The sequence below is a fragment of the Xiphophorus couchianus genome, chromosome 19, assembly GCF_001444195.1.
Source record: "Xiphophorus couchianus chromosome 19, X_couchianus-1.0, whole genome shotgun sequence".
NCBI classification, from domain to species: Eukaryota; Metazoa; Chordata; class Actinopteri; order Cyprinodontiformes; family Poeciliidae; genus Xiphophorus; species Xiphophorus couchianus.
The window spans coordinates 20,476,126-20,492,149 of NC_040246.1; the positions used below are offsets into that span (position 1 = coordinate 20,476,126).

The 16,024-nt window shown below is 40.0% G+C and overlaps 1 protein-coding gene across 2 annotated transcripts in view; it reads right to left on the reverse strand.

Annotated features, from left to right (window-relative positions):
• The window catches only part of rps6ka1 (ribosomal protein S6 kinase a, polypeptide 1), a 51,163-nt gene extending 37,366 nt beyond the window's left edge, over positions 1 to 13,797 (reverse strand). For both annotated transcript variants that reach the window (XM_028000649.1, XM_028000647.1), the window contains exons 1-2: positions 13,137 to 13,797; positions 6,843 to 6,887 (exon numbers count right to left, since the gene is read on the reverse strand). In XM_028000649.1, the coding sequence (XP_027856450.1) occupies positions 6,843 to 6,887; positions 13,137 to 13,199 (108 nt within the window). In that variant the 5' untranslated portion in view covers positions 13,200 to 13,797. The remainder of the gene's footprint in view (positions 1 to 6,842; positions 6,888 to 13,136) is intronic.
• Positions 13,798 to 16,024: the final 2,227 nt, after the last annotated feature.

Below are 16,024 nucleotides of genomic sequence, written 5' to 3' on the forward strand. Positions count from 1 at the left end.
CAGGAGTCAGTTATACCAAGGCGGTTGTCCATTCTGTACCAGAGTATACACTTGATTTTCTTACTGGTGCTGTAACTGAAAAACAAACAAAAATAACTACAGAACAAACCTTTGCTCGCTGCCTCAAACAGGTCTGTGTTGCATCATGAAGGGCAACTTCTTTATAACATGGTTGAGTGTTTTAAGATTCCACTGGAATTAAAGCTCTGCATTAAATAAGTCTACCTCTGTATTAAACGAAGATGTGCAGTGTGAGGTTTCTGAAACAAGAGGGTCATAAAAAGGCCACGTAAATCAAGTGCAAGGCCAGAACTGTGGAAGTAAAGACAGCAGTTGCCATGCCTACAACATGCATGTGAAAAACAGAGTCTTGCATTTACATAAGCTACAAGGCTGCACGGCTTGCACCTTCCCATTTCCTGATTTACCAGGCCGGAGAGCAGTCTATAGTAACCTGAGGTTACAAAGCTGCTCTGCGAACTGCAGTACCAACCCACACATTGTCTCTGTAGCTAAAGATATTATTTAACTGAAGCACTTTAAATCACAGCTTAGTCGTTAAGATAAAAACTGCATTCCCCTCGCCGCCCCACCATCCTCTCTCTTCTTACTCTCTAGACAGCTACGTCACTCCTGGTTTTGCTCTGAGGTGCCCTTTAGTGCCTCGGCCACTGAAGTACAAATACCACTCACTCAGCACCCGAGCTGCAGTGAAAAAGCCATTATCTACATTAGGGAGCACAAAAATGTCACCGACACCAGTGGAAAAGGCATTACCTTGCACAGCTTGCTCCCCTTAGGCCTGGAAGGTTGGAGTTCACAGTGAAGTGCAAACTGCACAGCAATGGGACAGAAAGAGTGCAAACGTACAGAACACACTTTGTCCTACAGCGCTGCGCTCCTGCAGATAAAAACCCATTTACTGGAAATTAATTTGAGTTGCGCTGCAAACCTCAGATGCACCTTTTACTGTTATTTAGCACATAAATAAAACAGCCAATTTCATTGCTTCCACTTTTATCTTTACAGCGTATGACACCTATACGCTGCAGTGGTCGGAACACAGAAATTCATTTAAATTTCAATTATAACCAGGCTGGCTTTTGTGAGAATAGCTCCTGCTTGCCTTAACAAAACCATGACAACCAACTCTCAACGAACTGCGGCATTATTACAACACTTTGAGGTGAGACTCTAGTCTTATGTTGCAATTTGTGGTAATCAAGCATGAGGCCTCAAACACGTCCTTAATTACTGGTCACTGTAAACACTAGCCTTCTGTAAAGCTCCACATTATTTCACTAACTTTATTGTAGATTAGGAGTCCGTTCTGTTAGTTCTCACAGAATGATGGAGGCAATCTGTCATTTGGATTGTTTTACAATATTATTCTGAAAGCACTTCTATGAATTAGGAAAGATTTAAAAATAAACATCTTTATTAGGAGAATTGCTGTGGTTTCACATGAAAGCTACCATAAAGCAAACATTTATTTTTTTTGAGCAAAGGAGATTATCTGGAATCAACAACAGAGCCAGATGGTAAGATGCTTTGTGAATTATTGGTTTAAAAAATAAAAATAAATAAAAAATGCTGATCTTGTGCATTTAATAGACTGGTGTATTTTTAAAAGGACAGAAACCAAACAGTTGATTGGCTCTCCACAAAGTTCCATGCTTTCAAGATTAACTGCATCATATGCAACAGTAAGCCAGTTTAGTAACACGCAAGAAGTCAAACTATTCTGTGTTTAATTGTTTTTGCAGCAGAAAATGAACTATAGTAACATTAAAAAGTACCGTGAACATTAAAAATTACCGTGATTTGTTTCTTGCAACAAATCACGGTAATTATGTGGATCTGTAAATTCACAAACAGGTTTTTCTCAATGACTGAAGTGGAGAACATTATGCATTTAATTTGGCGAAGCACAATTAACTTCCAGGCTCATTCAGACAGACAGTGCACATCCCATCCTGTCAGAGCGCAACGCTCTCCAGCTTCGTCACATTTTCAGCCTCAAGAGAAACTGAAGTAAAACCAGATGCTTGAAGACAGAAAACGAGAAATAGTTTCAGTTTATCTTGTATTTAGTAAATAATTCAATACTTTTATTCCTTTTATTGTGTTGTTTTCCCACTTTTAGCATCTCCTTCCTGCTCTTTGCTCTGAAGTATTTTGTTGACTTTGACTAGTCTTTGCATTGCTGATGGAAAAATTTATCCCTCACAAAAATAATAAAATAAACAAAACTCAGGCAAAATTTTCCAAAACACCTACAGTACTTCTGTCACAGCTCTCCCTACGTTTGAGATTACATCTTCCTTGTTTCAGCTTAGTGGATCAATGCATCATCAAGGGCAATGGGCCTGATGTGATCTGATGCTAGAAATAGGACAAAGGCCTCACTTTTCCTTTGAGAGCAAATCACTGCAATCCTGGCCTCCTGCCAGGGAGTAAATTGCTGGGTAATATCATCCCACTGTGGCTAGACAGATCCACTGAGGTTACAGAGTACTGCTGTCAGGTCACGCTGTCAGAACCTCTCACCAGAACCAATTTGTTAACTATTGTACTGTCACATCAGGATGCATATAGCTATGAAAAAAGACAGGGGTATATGCTTGGATTTTAGTCAGAGATGCACGACATCAACATTGGTATATTATATTTTTTATAAATTTCTTTAAACAAGATGAGTTGGACATATTGGACATCGATATTGGCCCAAACTTTCTTACCACTGCATTCCTAATTGTAATAGATCATGAGATAGACACCAGATACAACAATACACATTGGAATGAAAGTTCAGAGAATTTATGGTCTATATTTATTATGTGATCTCATCTTAATTTACAAAGAACATCCCAAAGACTCACTGGAGCAGCGTCCTCTGGAAAGAAAAAAAACAAGTTGGAGGATTTGGTAAATAACATACTAAAGAAAGTCATGTTTGCAAAGTCTAACTTCCAATTCAGCTCAAAATTAAATCAAATTCCTGGCCTATTTAGATTCTGAAGTATTTTCAACCAAGAAAAAAATACAAAACAAAAAAATTTTGTATAATTTCATCTTCAAAAATGTGATGTCAAATATTATCCATACCTTTCTCTATAATCAATTAAAAAAATCTTTATTGATATCACAGTAATCTGGCCTTTCTCATCAGCGTTTTGCATGTTTCCACTGGCATTTTCACAACTTGTCCTTGGTGATACGCTATAAGTCTTTAAGGCTGGAAGGCCTCTTTGCCATCAACCTCATTTTAAGCCCCTCCACAGATTCTCCATGACATTCAAACCTAGACTCTTGCTAGGTCACTCCAAAATGCTAATATTACCTTGCATCTGAAGAAAAAAAGGGCAGTAAAATTTAGGATTACATTAAACCTCAACCTTTTATGGGTTTGAGTAATCTCAGGCACTATCTGTTTTTGCCAGTCTCAAACTGCAGCTGAGGAACGACAGCTGACCTTTAGCTAAGCTTGTAGCTAAAGGTCACTTTTAAGCTTGTACGCAAAAGTGTGTGCATCTCACACCTTTGACGTCCTGAAGAGACAGACAGGATGGAGCTAGCTCATTAGCTCTGCAGCATCTTTGACCAGGACCATAGAGCTAACCTCACTAGCCCTAAAAATTCTCAAACACAGACTCACTCCTCAGTGGGGACAACTATTCAAAGCCACTGTCAGGCTCCAGAAACATCAGTTGGATCACTAAGGACTGACTCTCCTGCCCTCTGTGCTCTCTTGCAAAAGTTGCTGCTCTCTCTCCCCATCAGGTCAGGTATCTCCCATGGCTGAAGCAGATAACAGCAGCCATTATCAGATTCCCAGCATTTAAGTAGGAGCTTGATATTGATCGCTGCAGCGCCTGGTTACAACTGTCCTCCTGGCGTGGTATCTGGGGACAAGGTCTTCTAACATACACACACACACACACACACCTCAACAGCAACACATTACCATCATTAAACCCAGCATCATACTCTGATTATAAAATTGAACTGATTACAAAAACATCCAACAACTATTGACACAAATTTAACTCCAATAACCAGAATTTTTTATGCTTTGTCATGTTATAACCAAACCCTTTAATGTATTTTATTAAAGGGGAGGTATTATGTATTATTTTTAGCTTTACATCCTGTTAAAATGTTATTCTCTCATCAAAAACATACCTGGAGAGTTGCTTTGATTCTTTTATGCATGTTTGAGCAATCCTTGAATCTCCCATGGCAACCATTTGGGGGTGTCTAAACGCTTACTCTCACAAAGCCCCGCCCATTTCCACAAAGCTTCTCCAGCAGAGTTTCCCCACTCAGCTCCTTCAGACTAGCAGCAGCAGCAATTAGCAAACACCTGGTGGAACTGTGCGTCTACATTTGCTCATCATACAAAGTACTTCTAAGTTCAACGCTCCAAGGAAGTCATGTTTGATATATTCAGCATTTTTGTAACACCTGGAGGTAACGTGATAGTGCCATTTTATAGCACAAACTGCCTGGAAAATACATTCTAACACACAATTGTGCTTTTTCCTAAACCATACCTTTATAAGCTTTGGCTGGGTGTTTATGTTCACTTTCCTGCTGCTTGGTGACATTTTTCCAGCCTCCGATCGGTTTTCCCTCCAAGATTGCATTTAACCTGATCCATTTTCTCACTAGTTCTGAAAAGCTTCCCTCTCCCTGCTGAATAAAAGCATCCAAACTATATTTTCAGATGATAAACTGAACGGAGATTTTCAAAGTGTGGGGTATTGTTTTATCACATAACCTGCTTTAACTTTGCCACAACTTCCTTCCTGACCCGTTTGTTGTGTTCCTTTGTCTTCAAGATGCTGTTTATTCTCAGATTTCTCTAATTCTTCTGAGTTTCCTACTTTTAAGTGCACTGGAGTAGCCTTCAGGGTTTCACCAACTCAAAATTAATCAAACATTTTTATTAAGAGAAGTATGTGGTCCATAATAATCAAAAACAGACAGACAAGTTTGTAGCGAATGTACCTCTGTTACCAGCCTCATATACGTTAACAACAGAAGTGAACCACCGTTGAAGACAAACGTCGTCCAGCAAACTGACAATAAATTTGCACTTAAAAACCAAGTTAGCTAGCAAAGATGTATTAACAGCTAGTTACCGGTAGCCTCAACTGCATCAAGTCACAAAACACGATGAGGAGCTCTCCGTGCAACTCAAACTTTTGCCTAACAGAAAAATCCTCTGAGAAAAAAACGATACTAAATAGTCCTGCCACAAGAAAATGAAAACCATAGATTAATGTATTTAAGGCTAACTAACATTTGAATAAATTTGGTACATTTTGAGGCCTTAATTTTAGGTACCGTACATGAATTTAAAGCTCTATAACAATGTGCAGACACTCTGGTTACGCCTTATTTTGTTTTGGTTTATCGAATCAAATCGCCAAAACTTGCATACAAAATATATGGTTGGTGATTCATAAACAATTTCAGGAAATTTATGAAAAAAACAACTACAAAATAAATGCAAAAGAACCATAGAAATTTAACTGTGCTTTGAGCAAACTCCTGTTTGCGTAGCTTCTTAGTTTTGCATACTGCACTTCTTTCTAATGCTGCACTGGAAAATACATTTGTTTACTAGATACTGCTGCTTTCTATTTACAGAAAGATTAGTTTTATTTTACCATCACATTTTAACATCTTTGCCCATTCTGGTCCCTTTTCAAAGAAACCCTGTTTTAAATCCACTCTCAGCTCTCCCTCGGCCTGAGCACATTGTTCTGAGCTGAAAGAAGAAACTGCATGCTCTTACAACACTTGTCCCTAAAGAACCAGGCCAGATAAAAGGAGACGCTACATGAGAAGGAACATTTCCTGGTCCTCTGCCACATGATGGGAAAGTAACAGAGAGGAGGAAACAGGATCATGTTTCAGGCCTCGACAAAGAAACGCAGAGCGGGAGGGGAGGAAGGCTGACGCAGTGATTTTGAGGGAGTGTTTTTGGATGTACCAGCCTGTGGGTATTTTTGTTGATATATAAGCAGATCAGATGACGACAGGCACTATTTGCATTGCTAATGCTGTTTTTTTTGTTTTGACAAATTACTGTATAGAGTGGCCAGACATTAAACCCTGGCCGGCCAATAAACTCAACAAGCTGTCATTGCAAATCCTACTAAAATTAACCAGCTGAGGAATGCTTCACAGAGCACAACTCTCTCTCTTTTTGACCTCAACCCAAAATATGACTCAAAATTTACATTAACAGATGAATTCTGATTTAATTTCATCTTCAGATGTTAAGCGAATAACTCGCTTATTTATAGGATATTTAACACTAATATGAACATTTAACGTTCGTTTTCTTATCTCCAAAAACACTTTGTTTTTACCCTCACTGTAACCAAATAAATTTAAGTATTTTTTTTAATAATATTTCTTAAAACATTAAGTTAGACTCAAGATTTGGGCATTTTCTCGGCATTACAAGCTGCTATTGTATTTTTCTGCTTATGTCCATTGTATAAGAGACAAAACAAGGACTCATTTCCCTATAAATAAATAATTCATAACTAATCATTGTACACATACGGACATACAAATGTGGATTGGAAAAAGCAAAAACAAATTAACATCTTAAAATGACCACTACTGGCCAACGGAAGCAATGCTGTCATCTGATACGTCTTTAAGCCAAAGAGTCAGAGGGAAAGTGAAATTCAACACGATTTGATTGTGATAACCAGTAAAATTGGTTGCATTCTGCACGTTAAAGTCTCTTAAAGAGTCACATCTATGTGCTGTTTTTCTGTCTTTGTTCGTGTCTCTGTTCCACAGATGTCACCTACCTTGACAGCAGCTGTGACTCCGTCCTCAGTCGTGCTCTGCCCGTTCTGTCAAATAAAGCAGACGTGAGAAGAATCAATGTGTGTGTCAGTGCATGAATCACACGAGCGTGCAAAAAGACGAGAGAGAGGGCAAGGAAGAGATACTAGGGAATATTTACAAGACTGTGTGGGTGGCAACAGTCCACTTTCCACCTCTGCAGGCAAACCTAATAATCTGAGGCTCACGCACAAGCGCGCCCCTTTGTTCATCCTCAGCAGGCAGGACTTTTTGAAAGGTGTAATGACTGTTATTTGCAAAAATGATGTAGTACTTACGGCTTTGATTGATTTTTAGAATAAAATCACATTTGAAATGGGATAAATAGATTGCATTTTACTCTGGAACAACAAGATGAAGCTTGGAAAAAGTTTTTTTAAATGTAGACTTTAAATTCAAAACCCGAAGCAGCAACTGTGGTTCTAGATAGATTTAGGGACAATCCAAAGTGCAAGGTTTTTAAAGTACAAGGTGTGCAAGATGCATACTAGTTTAAGGAGATTGTCATAACAAAATGTGACACTCTGATCATTTAAGCTAATCTTCTTCTCAGCAAAATTAGAAAGTATATCTTCAATTGTGTAATTCTACCCTAAAAACACATCATGAAACGGATGACCTTCATATTGATGATTAGCAATTTTTGACATGAACTTAATATCTGAACATCTCTTCATAGAATTTGAAACCATTTTTAAAATTAAATTTCCTACCCCACACATCAAGGCTTCCCAGTTTTGCTGCATGAACCTTTTGTTACAAATTGGAAGCCATCAAGTTAGACTGAAATTGTTTTCACAAGCTGACAGTCGCGCTGTCACTCATCATCAATGTAAAAAAAATATATACAAAATGATAGACACTCAAATATACATGAGTCCTTGTTATTACAGAGGATCACTCCAGAGTCCACAGGAATGTGGCTAAATGTCAGGACAAGCGGAGTGACCTCCCAGCCCCCTTTCCGCCTTGACTTTGTTTCCCACTGGAGCGTCCGTCGAGCTGGCTTCCTCTTCCTTCACATGGCACAGAATGAGACAGGCAGTCGGAGCAATGACGAGCAGAAGTTCTCAACATAAAATAAGAAATTCAAACCGTTTGTCAAGTGTGTGCAGTGGCATACCTCCGTTGGAATGAGGGTCAAAATCAAATTTAATCAAATTCCAGACACTTTACTTAACTTTCAATTTCCAATTTAACTGCATTTTTTAGAAGGATGCAAACAGCATTGGAGTTATCAGTCCAGTGGTGGAGATCCTGAAGTGTTTGTATATTTAGCCAGCATCATCATCTTCACTTTACTGCTCAACACATTTCATCCTCATTAGCTCTGCATGGTTGATCTAAATGGCCCAGTTAGTGATGCTTCCCTCCCCAATGGACTTTGTCAACAAGTGCAAATGCAAGCGCACACACAAACAAGCAGCCACCAAAATACACTCAAAGTCAAATGCATTAACAAACAACTGGGATTTATGCTTCAGTGCTGCTGTCAGATGAGACGGAGAGAACTCCTCGTCTGACTCCCAAATGATCCAGGAGTAAATTTCAGGTCAGTGATGGCTTTCGTGTAATAGACGGATAAATCCATGTTTGATGATTAGAGAGGCGCTGCATTGTAACTAGGCAACCAGGAAATACAATAACCCTTGTTTTACTCCCTCCTCTAACTGCAACTCTAGCTGACTAAATTTCTCATAATTTCATCTGGCAGTCACTGTATCGACAGCTGCTGGTCTGTGCCAAAAAAAGACAAATAGCCACTTTGATTGTCTTTTCTCAGACCAACTGAGTGCTTTCTCACAAACAGAGAGAGCAACAGAGGTCGAACTACTCCATCTCTGCACCGCCTCAAAGAAACATGAATGCACAGGGGGGAGAAATCCTTCTTTAAGACGTTCGTCAGTGAGTGAGCTGCGTTATCGAACGCCTTGCCAGCCCTCCTCCTCCATTATCGCCGCTCTGTGTAGGTGTTCCTCGGCTGGTTCACACCCAGATTAGCTGAAGCAAAGAGTGAACACACTAATCAAGCGAAAACTCACACTCCAGTACTTTATGGTTACCTACTGACCACGCCTAATCAGCAAACATACTACACATTCCAACCACTAACTTTACTTTCTCCTATTTTTGTCTTTGCAGACTTGTTGGGCTTTGCACCTTAAGGACTTGTGCAGTCCTGCTTTACAAATTCACTTTTACTTTGAGAGTTTAGCAGAACATTTCAATTCAGAAAATGTTCTCTATTCAAAATGTAAACAATTTTGAAGATAATATTGTTTATTTTAATTTGCAGATTTAAAAAATCTATTAGTTTTTGCCCTAAAATTTTAATTAAAAGTGAAAGGTAGCTCTCTTTTTTGCTAGAGCTAAAGTGAACTTCCAAAATAAGCCGACAAGTCATCTAAATGCAGGCGGTCCATTGCTATAAAATGACCACAAACTGAAGACTCACTCACAGGTCTGCACAATGTCCTAGCTGACTAAAGCACAAATGAAAGGGAAGCAGCTGAACTGCTCAAGGCTGGTTTGAGCAGAGGAAACAGAAAATTAATGCCAGTCATTGCACAACAATGTATCTACAGCTGGTGACGCTATAAACTGTTGACTGTTCTACAGGATCAGCAAATTTGTGTCCCCACTAAAAAAAAAAAAAACTTAATCTAGAAATACAAACTGATGCTCCTTTACCAGCATGAGACACTCTGTGGATGCAGTTCAGAGCAAATCCCACAACATGCGAATAGATAGACTGGAAAAGTGGGTGGAACTGTGTGGTACTCCAATTGTAAATGGAGAAATGGAGTTCCTCAAGGCTCCATTCTTGGAACACTTTTAACGCCTACATGATCCATTTACCTCAGAATACGAAGGAGTACTACAACATTTCTCATCATATCATATGCTGATATGATTGAGAAAACAGAGTATCTTTAGTCAGAGGCTTCTTCGGAGCTGCTGTGATACAGACCGCTACAGGAGGTGTTTCCTGCCAACAGCCATCACCATCTTCAATAACACTTTGAAAAATCTGAATTAATGAGCTGGAACAACATTTAATGTCCCTTTGGGATTAATAAAGTGTGTTTGAATTGAATTAAATTGAATTGATGACACACGACTCCAAATGTCTCTATCACCACATGACTCCAACTCCTTTAAGTCAGTAAGTAAGTGTGCTATAATATCAATTTAATGTCGAAAACACAAAAATCATTGTCTTAAACTCAAGAAATGCAGAAATTGAGCATGCAGGATACCTAGGTGTTGTTAGGTAGGTAGAAAATAAGTTTCAACCCAGAAACTAGACTTTGCAGACAACAAGCAAAGAACGAGTGGTACAGTCGGCTCTGTTATTGCGATGCACAGCATGATTATTCATGATGCTCCTCAAGCTCTCTTCGTGAACAGGCTGATTGCTTCGTCATCCATGTGAACCTTTTGCATTAAGGTTTTGATGGGCAGGTAGGAGTGTGAAGGTGACCAGTGGCCCTCTGACTCTTTGGATTTGCCGTTCAGTGAGGTGACACAGCAGTGCGTCTGCTGCAGCTAATGAATCAGTCTGAACTCTGTGTTGAACAATCTTCTCAATCAGGAGATCAGAATGACTCATGAATGGAGCTCGACTCAGAACGAACTCATATATTACCCAAAACAAGCTGATGAGTTCAAAATATGCTAATAATATACAGATGGTTGTACTTTTTTGAAGAAATGATTGAATGATCAATAAGAGTTTGATGCAGCAAGACAGAGCATTCAGTAATTTAGAAACTGTGCCATCCGGAGATCGTACCGTCTATTTAGAGTTGTGCAGCATGTGAGTTTTGCGAGTAGCATGTGGCAGCAGAGCAGATGGTAGTGGAGAGCCTGTGAAGAATGCTAAGTTTAATGCTGTGAAAATACCATGGCTTTGCCTGGGTCCAATAATTACGACTCACAGATCCATATTTGTGCGGTTCTTGTTGAAATAACTGCATGTTTACATTAGACGCATGCATGAATAAGATGCTGTTTCTCCAACATAAAGCGTTTGCTTTGCGATTTTCAGCTTCTGTAATTAATTTGATGAGACAAATCAGTGCCTGGCAGCATGGAGTGCTTGCCATTTATCTCTGTCTCCAGCCTACCAGCCAGCTGCACGTTCTGGTTCCTGATGGCAGCAAGAGACAGCCCAGGGCTCAGATTGATAGAGAAGACTTAGGAGAAGTGAGACTGCAGGCCATGCCAGGGAACATGTTGGGGAGAGTGAAAAGGAGGGCTGGGCCACGAGAGCCCAACTAGTCATATGGACAGATGGAACAAGCAGGGATGCACTTTTGGATTAACTGGCAAGGAGATGACGGAGGACAAAACCAACCATGTGCACTAAAGCACAATTATCTGCAGGAACCCTGGACACATGCACAGAAAGTTGTTCAGGATCTGACAGCAGATGAGGAGCCTTTTTTTTTTCCTGATTATGAACAGTGTGAGTGGTTTTGCTTGGAAGCCAAACAGGTTTCACAAATGGAAATTAGCTAAATTACCTTTTGTGCTATATTCTGGGGCAAAGCGAGCAAGAGAAATCACACACAAATAGATTTGCCCACAGCCCAATTATTGATCGCTCAGCTACATCTGCTCTGAATTAACATATTCCCACAAATTACCTCTGATAACAGCGAGCAACAGTTAGGCTGTCCCTGTTTGAATTGAGCTGAAAGGCCCTCTAACATCTTTAGCAGCCATAATCTTTCCTAATGTTAAGTGAAATCCTTAGAAATAATGAATTGAGCTGATTCAACCTCCTATACTCTGCCACCTGAAAGCAATAGCCATACCTGGACTCATGTAAAATTATCGCCGTATGATTGCAAATATAAGATTTTGCAATATTTACACATAAATGTGAAATAAAAACGTACAATGTGAGCTAAAAATGATGACTGGCTGCAACAGGTGGGTGAAGGACCTAATGCTTTAAAAAGCCTGATAGAAGATTCTGTCTGAAAGGGAAAGTCTTTCTAAACTTCCATACGTCTCTTGCAGAGTGCAAACCCCTCAGCTGCAATGTTGCAATTAAAAGAATGGCAAATTTCAATAAAAGTTTGGCTTTCATTCCATGTTCAGTTGTGCTTCAGCTAAATATCAAACTGTTTCTGATGTTTTTCTCCTGAAAATCACATGAATATGTATACATAATATTTATTTTTTTGAATTGCAGTTAATGAAAGCATTTTGTGCCAGTATTTGCCTAAACTATGCACCATATGGGTTATATAATTACGATCACCCAAAAGCAGAAAAACATCAACTCTACAGACTTCAGCATTTTACTGATCACAAGACATATTGTCATTGTGATTTTCTCCAGCTTATTCTCCAGATTTTGTAATTTGTCAGCAAATAAAAAAATCTAAATGATCAATAAGTTGGAAAACTCAAGTTGTGTTAAAGCAAATTCCAGCCTAAATGCTAAATTTATGTAAAAATCCCACATTTTGAGAAATGTTCAAAATCAGTTTGACGACATTTAAGTCACAATTCACTCTGAGAAAATAAACTGCAGCTTCAGTAACAGCTACATCAATCAGGCATAAACCAAGAAATAGGTTTCCTTTAAGATTTAGGAGGCCATAAACAAGCATTCCTCTGAGATTATGGTATTATATGGGCTTAGTTTACAGTAATTCTATTGATTAAAATGTAGAAACTAAACTAAACTGACATCGATGCAAAAGACTGCAGCTTCACATGGAAACCATGGGTGATTGCCAATTGGCAGAACAACACATAATTAGGGCAGGAAGTCATAATAATATGCCTGATCTGTACATAAATGTTAACATGAACAGGAAAGAATTTTGTGTGAATTCACACCGAAAGTTCTGGAAACCGACCAGGAACCTACATGAGCTTAGAAATGGGGTTTTTTTCTGAGGTGGAGAATCTTTGCAGTCTCATTCCAGTGAGCCGAGCTGCAGGTTTAAATTTGGTCCTGAGGTGAATAATATGACCGAGAAACGCGTCCTTTTATAAAAACAGGGCAGAATATTTGTGAAACCTTTATGTCAGCTTCACTCAGCTTAATCTCATACGGTTTATTTCAACTTTCATTCACAGCTGAGCAGCAGAAGGACGCAACTTCACTCAACACTGAGACCACTTTTTAGACTGAATGAAATGAGTTCACGTTCTTTAAACGGAACCACGCGATTTGGACTAAAACTAGCCACACATGTGCAAAGCAAACCATTAATTTCACATTTCCTTACCTCTGTATCCAGCTGCACCAGCTCCACTGTGGGCCATGGCTCCGCGATTTGTGCAAGAGGCATTTTGGCAGGAATTTGATTCTTTACTCTTAGTTTCCCCTGAGCTGCTGGAGTGTGACTGTGCTCTCGTCAGAGTTGTCCGTGTCGCTCTTGTCAAGTGCAAGTTCCAGAATGCCCTGGTTCAGGTCCCAAGTCCCAGCAGAGCGCAGATTTAACAGCACTTTGTTCTCCGCTCAGAGCAGGAGAGGAGAGGACGCGCTGCAGCAAGTAGCTTTCCTAAACACTACCCCCCAGATCGGATCTAATTTTGGAGCCTGTTGGTCTGCTTAGTTGCTTTTTTTTGGGTGCGCAAACAATTTTTCCTTCCAGGCGAGCGCGTCGGGGGAGCTGAGGCGTTGCAGGAGAGGAGCGCAGCAGCAAGCAGAGGGCTAATCCAGGCTCCTTTAATTACCAGCGCGGCGCACTGAGCCTAATGTCACACCGAGGAATCACAGTCAGCCTCTCTCTCTCTCTGTCTCTGGCGTCTCCGCAGTCGACGTCGTCTCGGATCTTTGCGTCCTCCTTGGTGCGCGCGTGTGTGCTTTCTCCCGGTCAGGAAAGGAAGGAAGGCTTCCCGGCAGGACGCGGAGCGCTCGCAGACCTCCGTGTGTATGGCTCCGTAGTACGAGCACTCTCCCAACTCGAGCTGTCATTGGCAGATCCATCCCCCCCATTTCTTGCGCCCGTTCCGCACCGGCCCGTCAGCGCCACCCTCTGGCGGAGAGGAGAACTGTAAATACGTAATGCAGGGTGGAGAATGCAGTTAATGAACGGCCTGCTGCCGCTTAGGCTCCATTCTACTGAGTCGATCAAGTCCCTTTATTTACAGAAGCATGTCAATAAATAGGACAGTTTGTTTTATACCTCAGTAATTCCACTCAGTTCAAGTGAAACTCGTAAATTCAAAGCTTTTATTTTGATGACTGTGTATTACAACTAATAAAAGCCCGAAAATAAATTAAACAAGACCAGTAAAAATAAATTATTCTTCCCATCACATCACATTCAACTCTGCTGATTTTATAGATAGTCTATGACACAATTTATTAGGAAGGTGAACCATAAAAGACAGATCAAGCTGTCTGCTCAAAGTATGCTGCATCCAATCATATTAACTCAAAGCTTAGTGGAAGGAAAAACGTGGGGTTGAAAAATGTGCATAAACAGGCGTTGAGTGTATTGTGATGCAAAGCAACACCCAGCCCAAGATACCTGCAAATTAATCAGCCATAAGACCAGTGGAATTATAACACAGGCAATGAGTAGAAAATAATTAAAGGTTTTATTGGCTCTATTTGATAGTGAATTGACAGGAAAGAGGGTAATGGGAGAAGGGGAAGACATGCAGCAAAGGTTGCCAGGCCAGGAATCAAACCTGCGATGGCCACGTCAAGAACTAAGGGCTCCTTATGTGGATTGTGCTTAACCCCTGCAGCACCACAGCACCCTGAGGCCATGAGTAAAAATGTAATCTTTGCTTGAGTGATAATGAGTAAAAATGGTGTGAAAGGAAGCCAGGGATCATTGATGTTTAAAATGTAAATTAAAAATAAAAATTTTACACCCTACCATTCTTAATGGGTGTATCATTTAAACTGCAGGAACAAGGATGAACTGCGAAAAAATATATCAACACACAAAAAACTTATTGGCTTTTTCCAAAAAGAAACAAACCTTGTTGTTGTTGTTGTTGTAAAAGGATTTTGTGAAGTATGTTCAGTGACCAATGTTAGTCTTCAGTTGTAAAATACTCTGCAAGTTCAAAAAACAAATTGACACCTTGATTAATAGGTACGATTTTCCTAATGTGTGACTATCTTTCATCTAACAATAAGTTATTTAACCCCAGCTGAGGTCCTGCAGATCCCAGGACGAGAGATTCAACTGGTTTAAGCCACTTCTGACCCACAGAAAAACATAAAAAATGTCTTACTGCACTAAGAAAGAAATTTAGAATAAAACAATGTGTCACTGTGTCCAGTATGAGCTTAATTTCTTACTTTTTGTGACACACCTGCACAGAGAACACATAATGATTATGTAAAAGGTTTAGAGAAGCCAAAGAAAGCTGAAATATCTTTTGTGAAGTGATCACAGAGGACGAACAGAGCAGTGCTGACTTTTCTCATAAGCTGCTGCTTCGCCCCAAACTGTATTTTTGGTTTTTGCGCAGATATATTTAGTGCACAATGCCTTTAGACTCCCATCTCCAAAAATGTTCCATAAGGTTGCGAAAATTATATAACATTCTTGATTACACAATAACTGTGATGTAAAAGGAAGTTAAGAGAAACGGGTCGTGATCGGTGCTGTTCTGATCCGGCTCTGCTCTTTTCATTGACAACAGCTCTCGTGGAAGTCCTTGTAATCTCCGCTGACATAATGCGTCCCATCCACCTTCATCACTTCCCCGCTTCATTCACCACCAAGTGGATTCTGCTCCTGGCCATCTTTGGTTACTATTGGCAACTGAAGGCCATTCAGCTGCCTTGCTTTGTCGCTCTGATGAATTTTTGATTCAGATTCAGATGAAAACGGTATTTCAGGCACAAAAGGGAAACATGAATTGGAGTAATATAATATGTGATGATTGCCATCTAAGTGAGCCGAAGGTGTAAATGCAAACTGTGGCTGCTGTTTTCACTGAGCCTGTGTATTAATGCCAAGCCACTGATTCCTGTCTGACATTGCTGTAGAAGGTGAATCACACTTGCTGTCTACACTGGAGGAGGTGGGAAACGCTTCCTTTATTATGTAACAGCAGCGTTTGCTGTGGGTTTTGGACTTTGCATCCAAGCTGCTATGAAACCTTATCTTTACACTTCGGAGACTGAATGCCATATTCATTC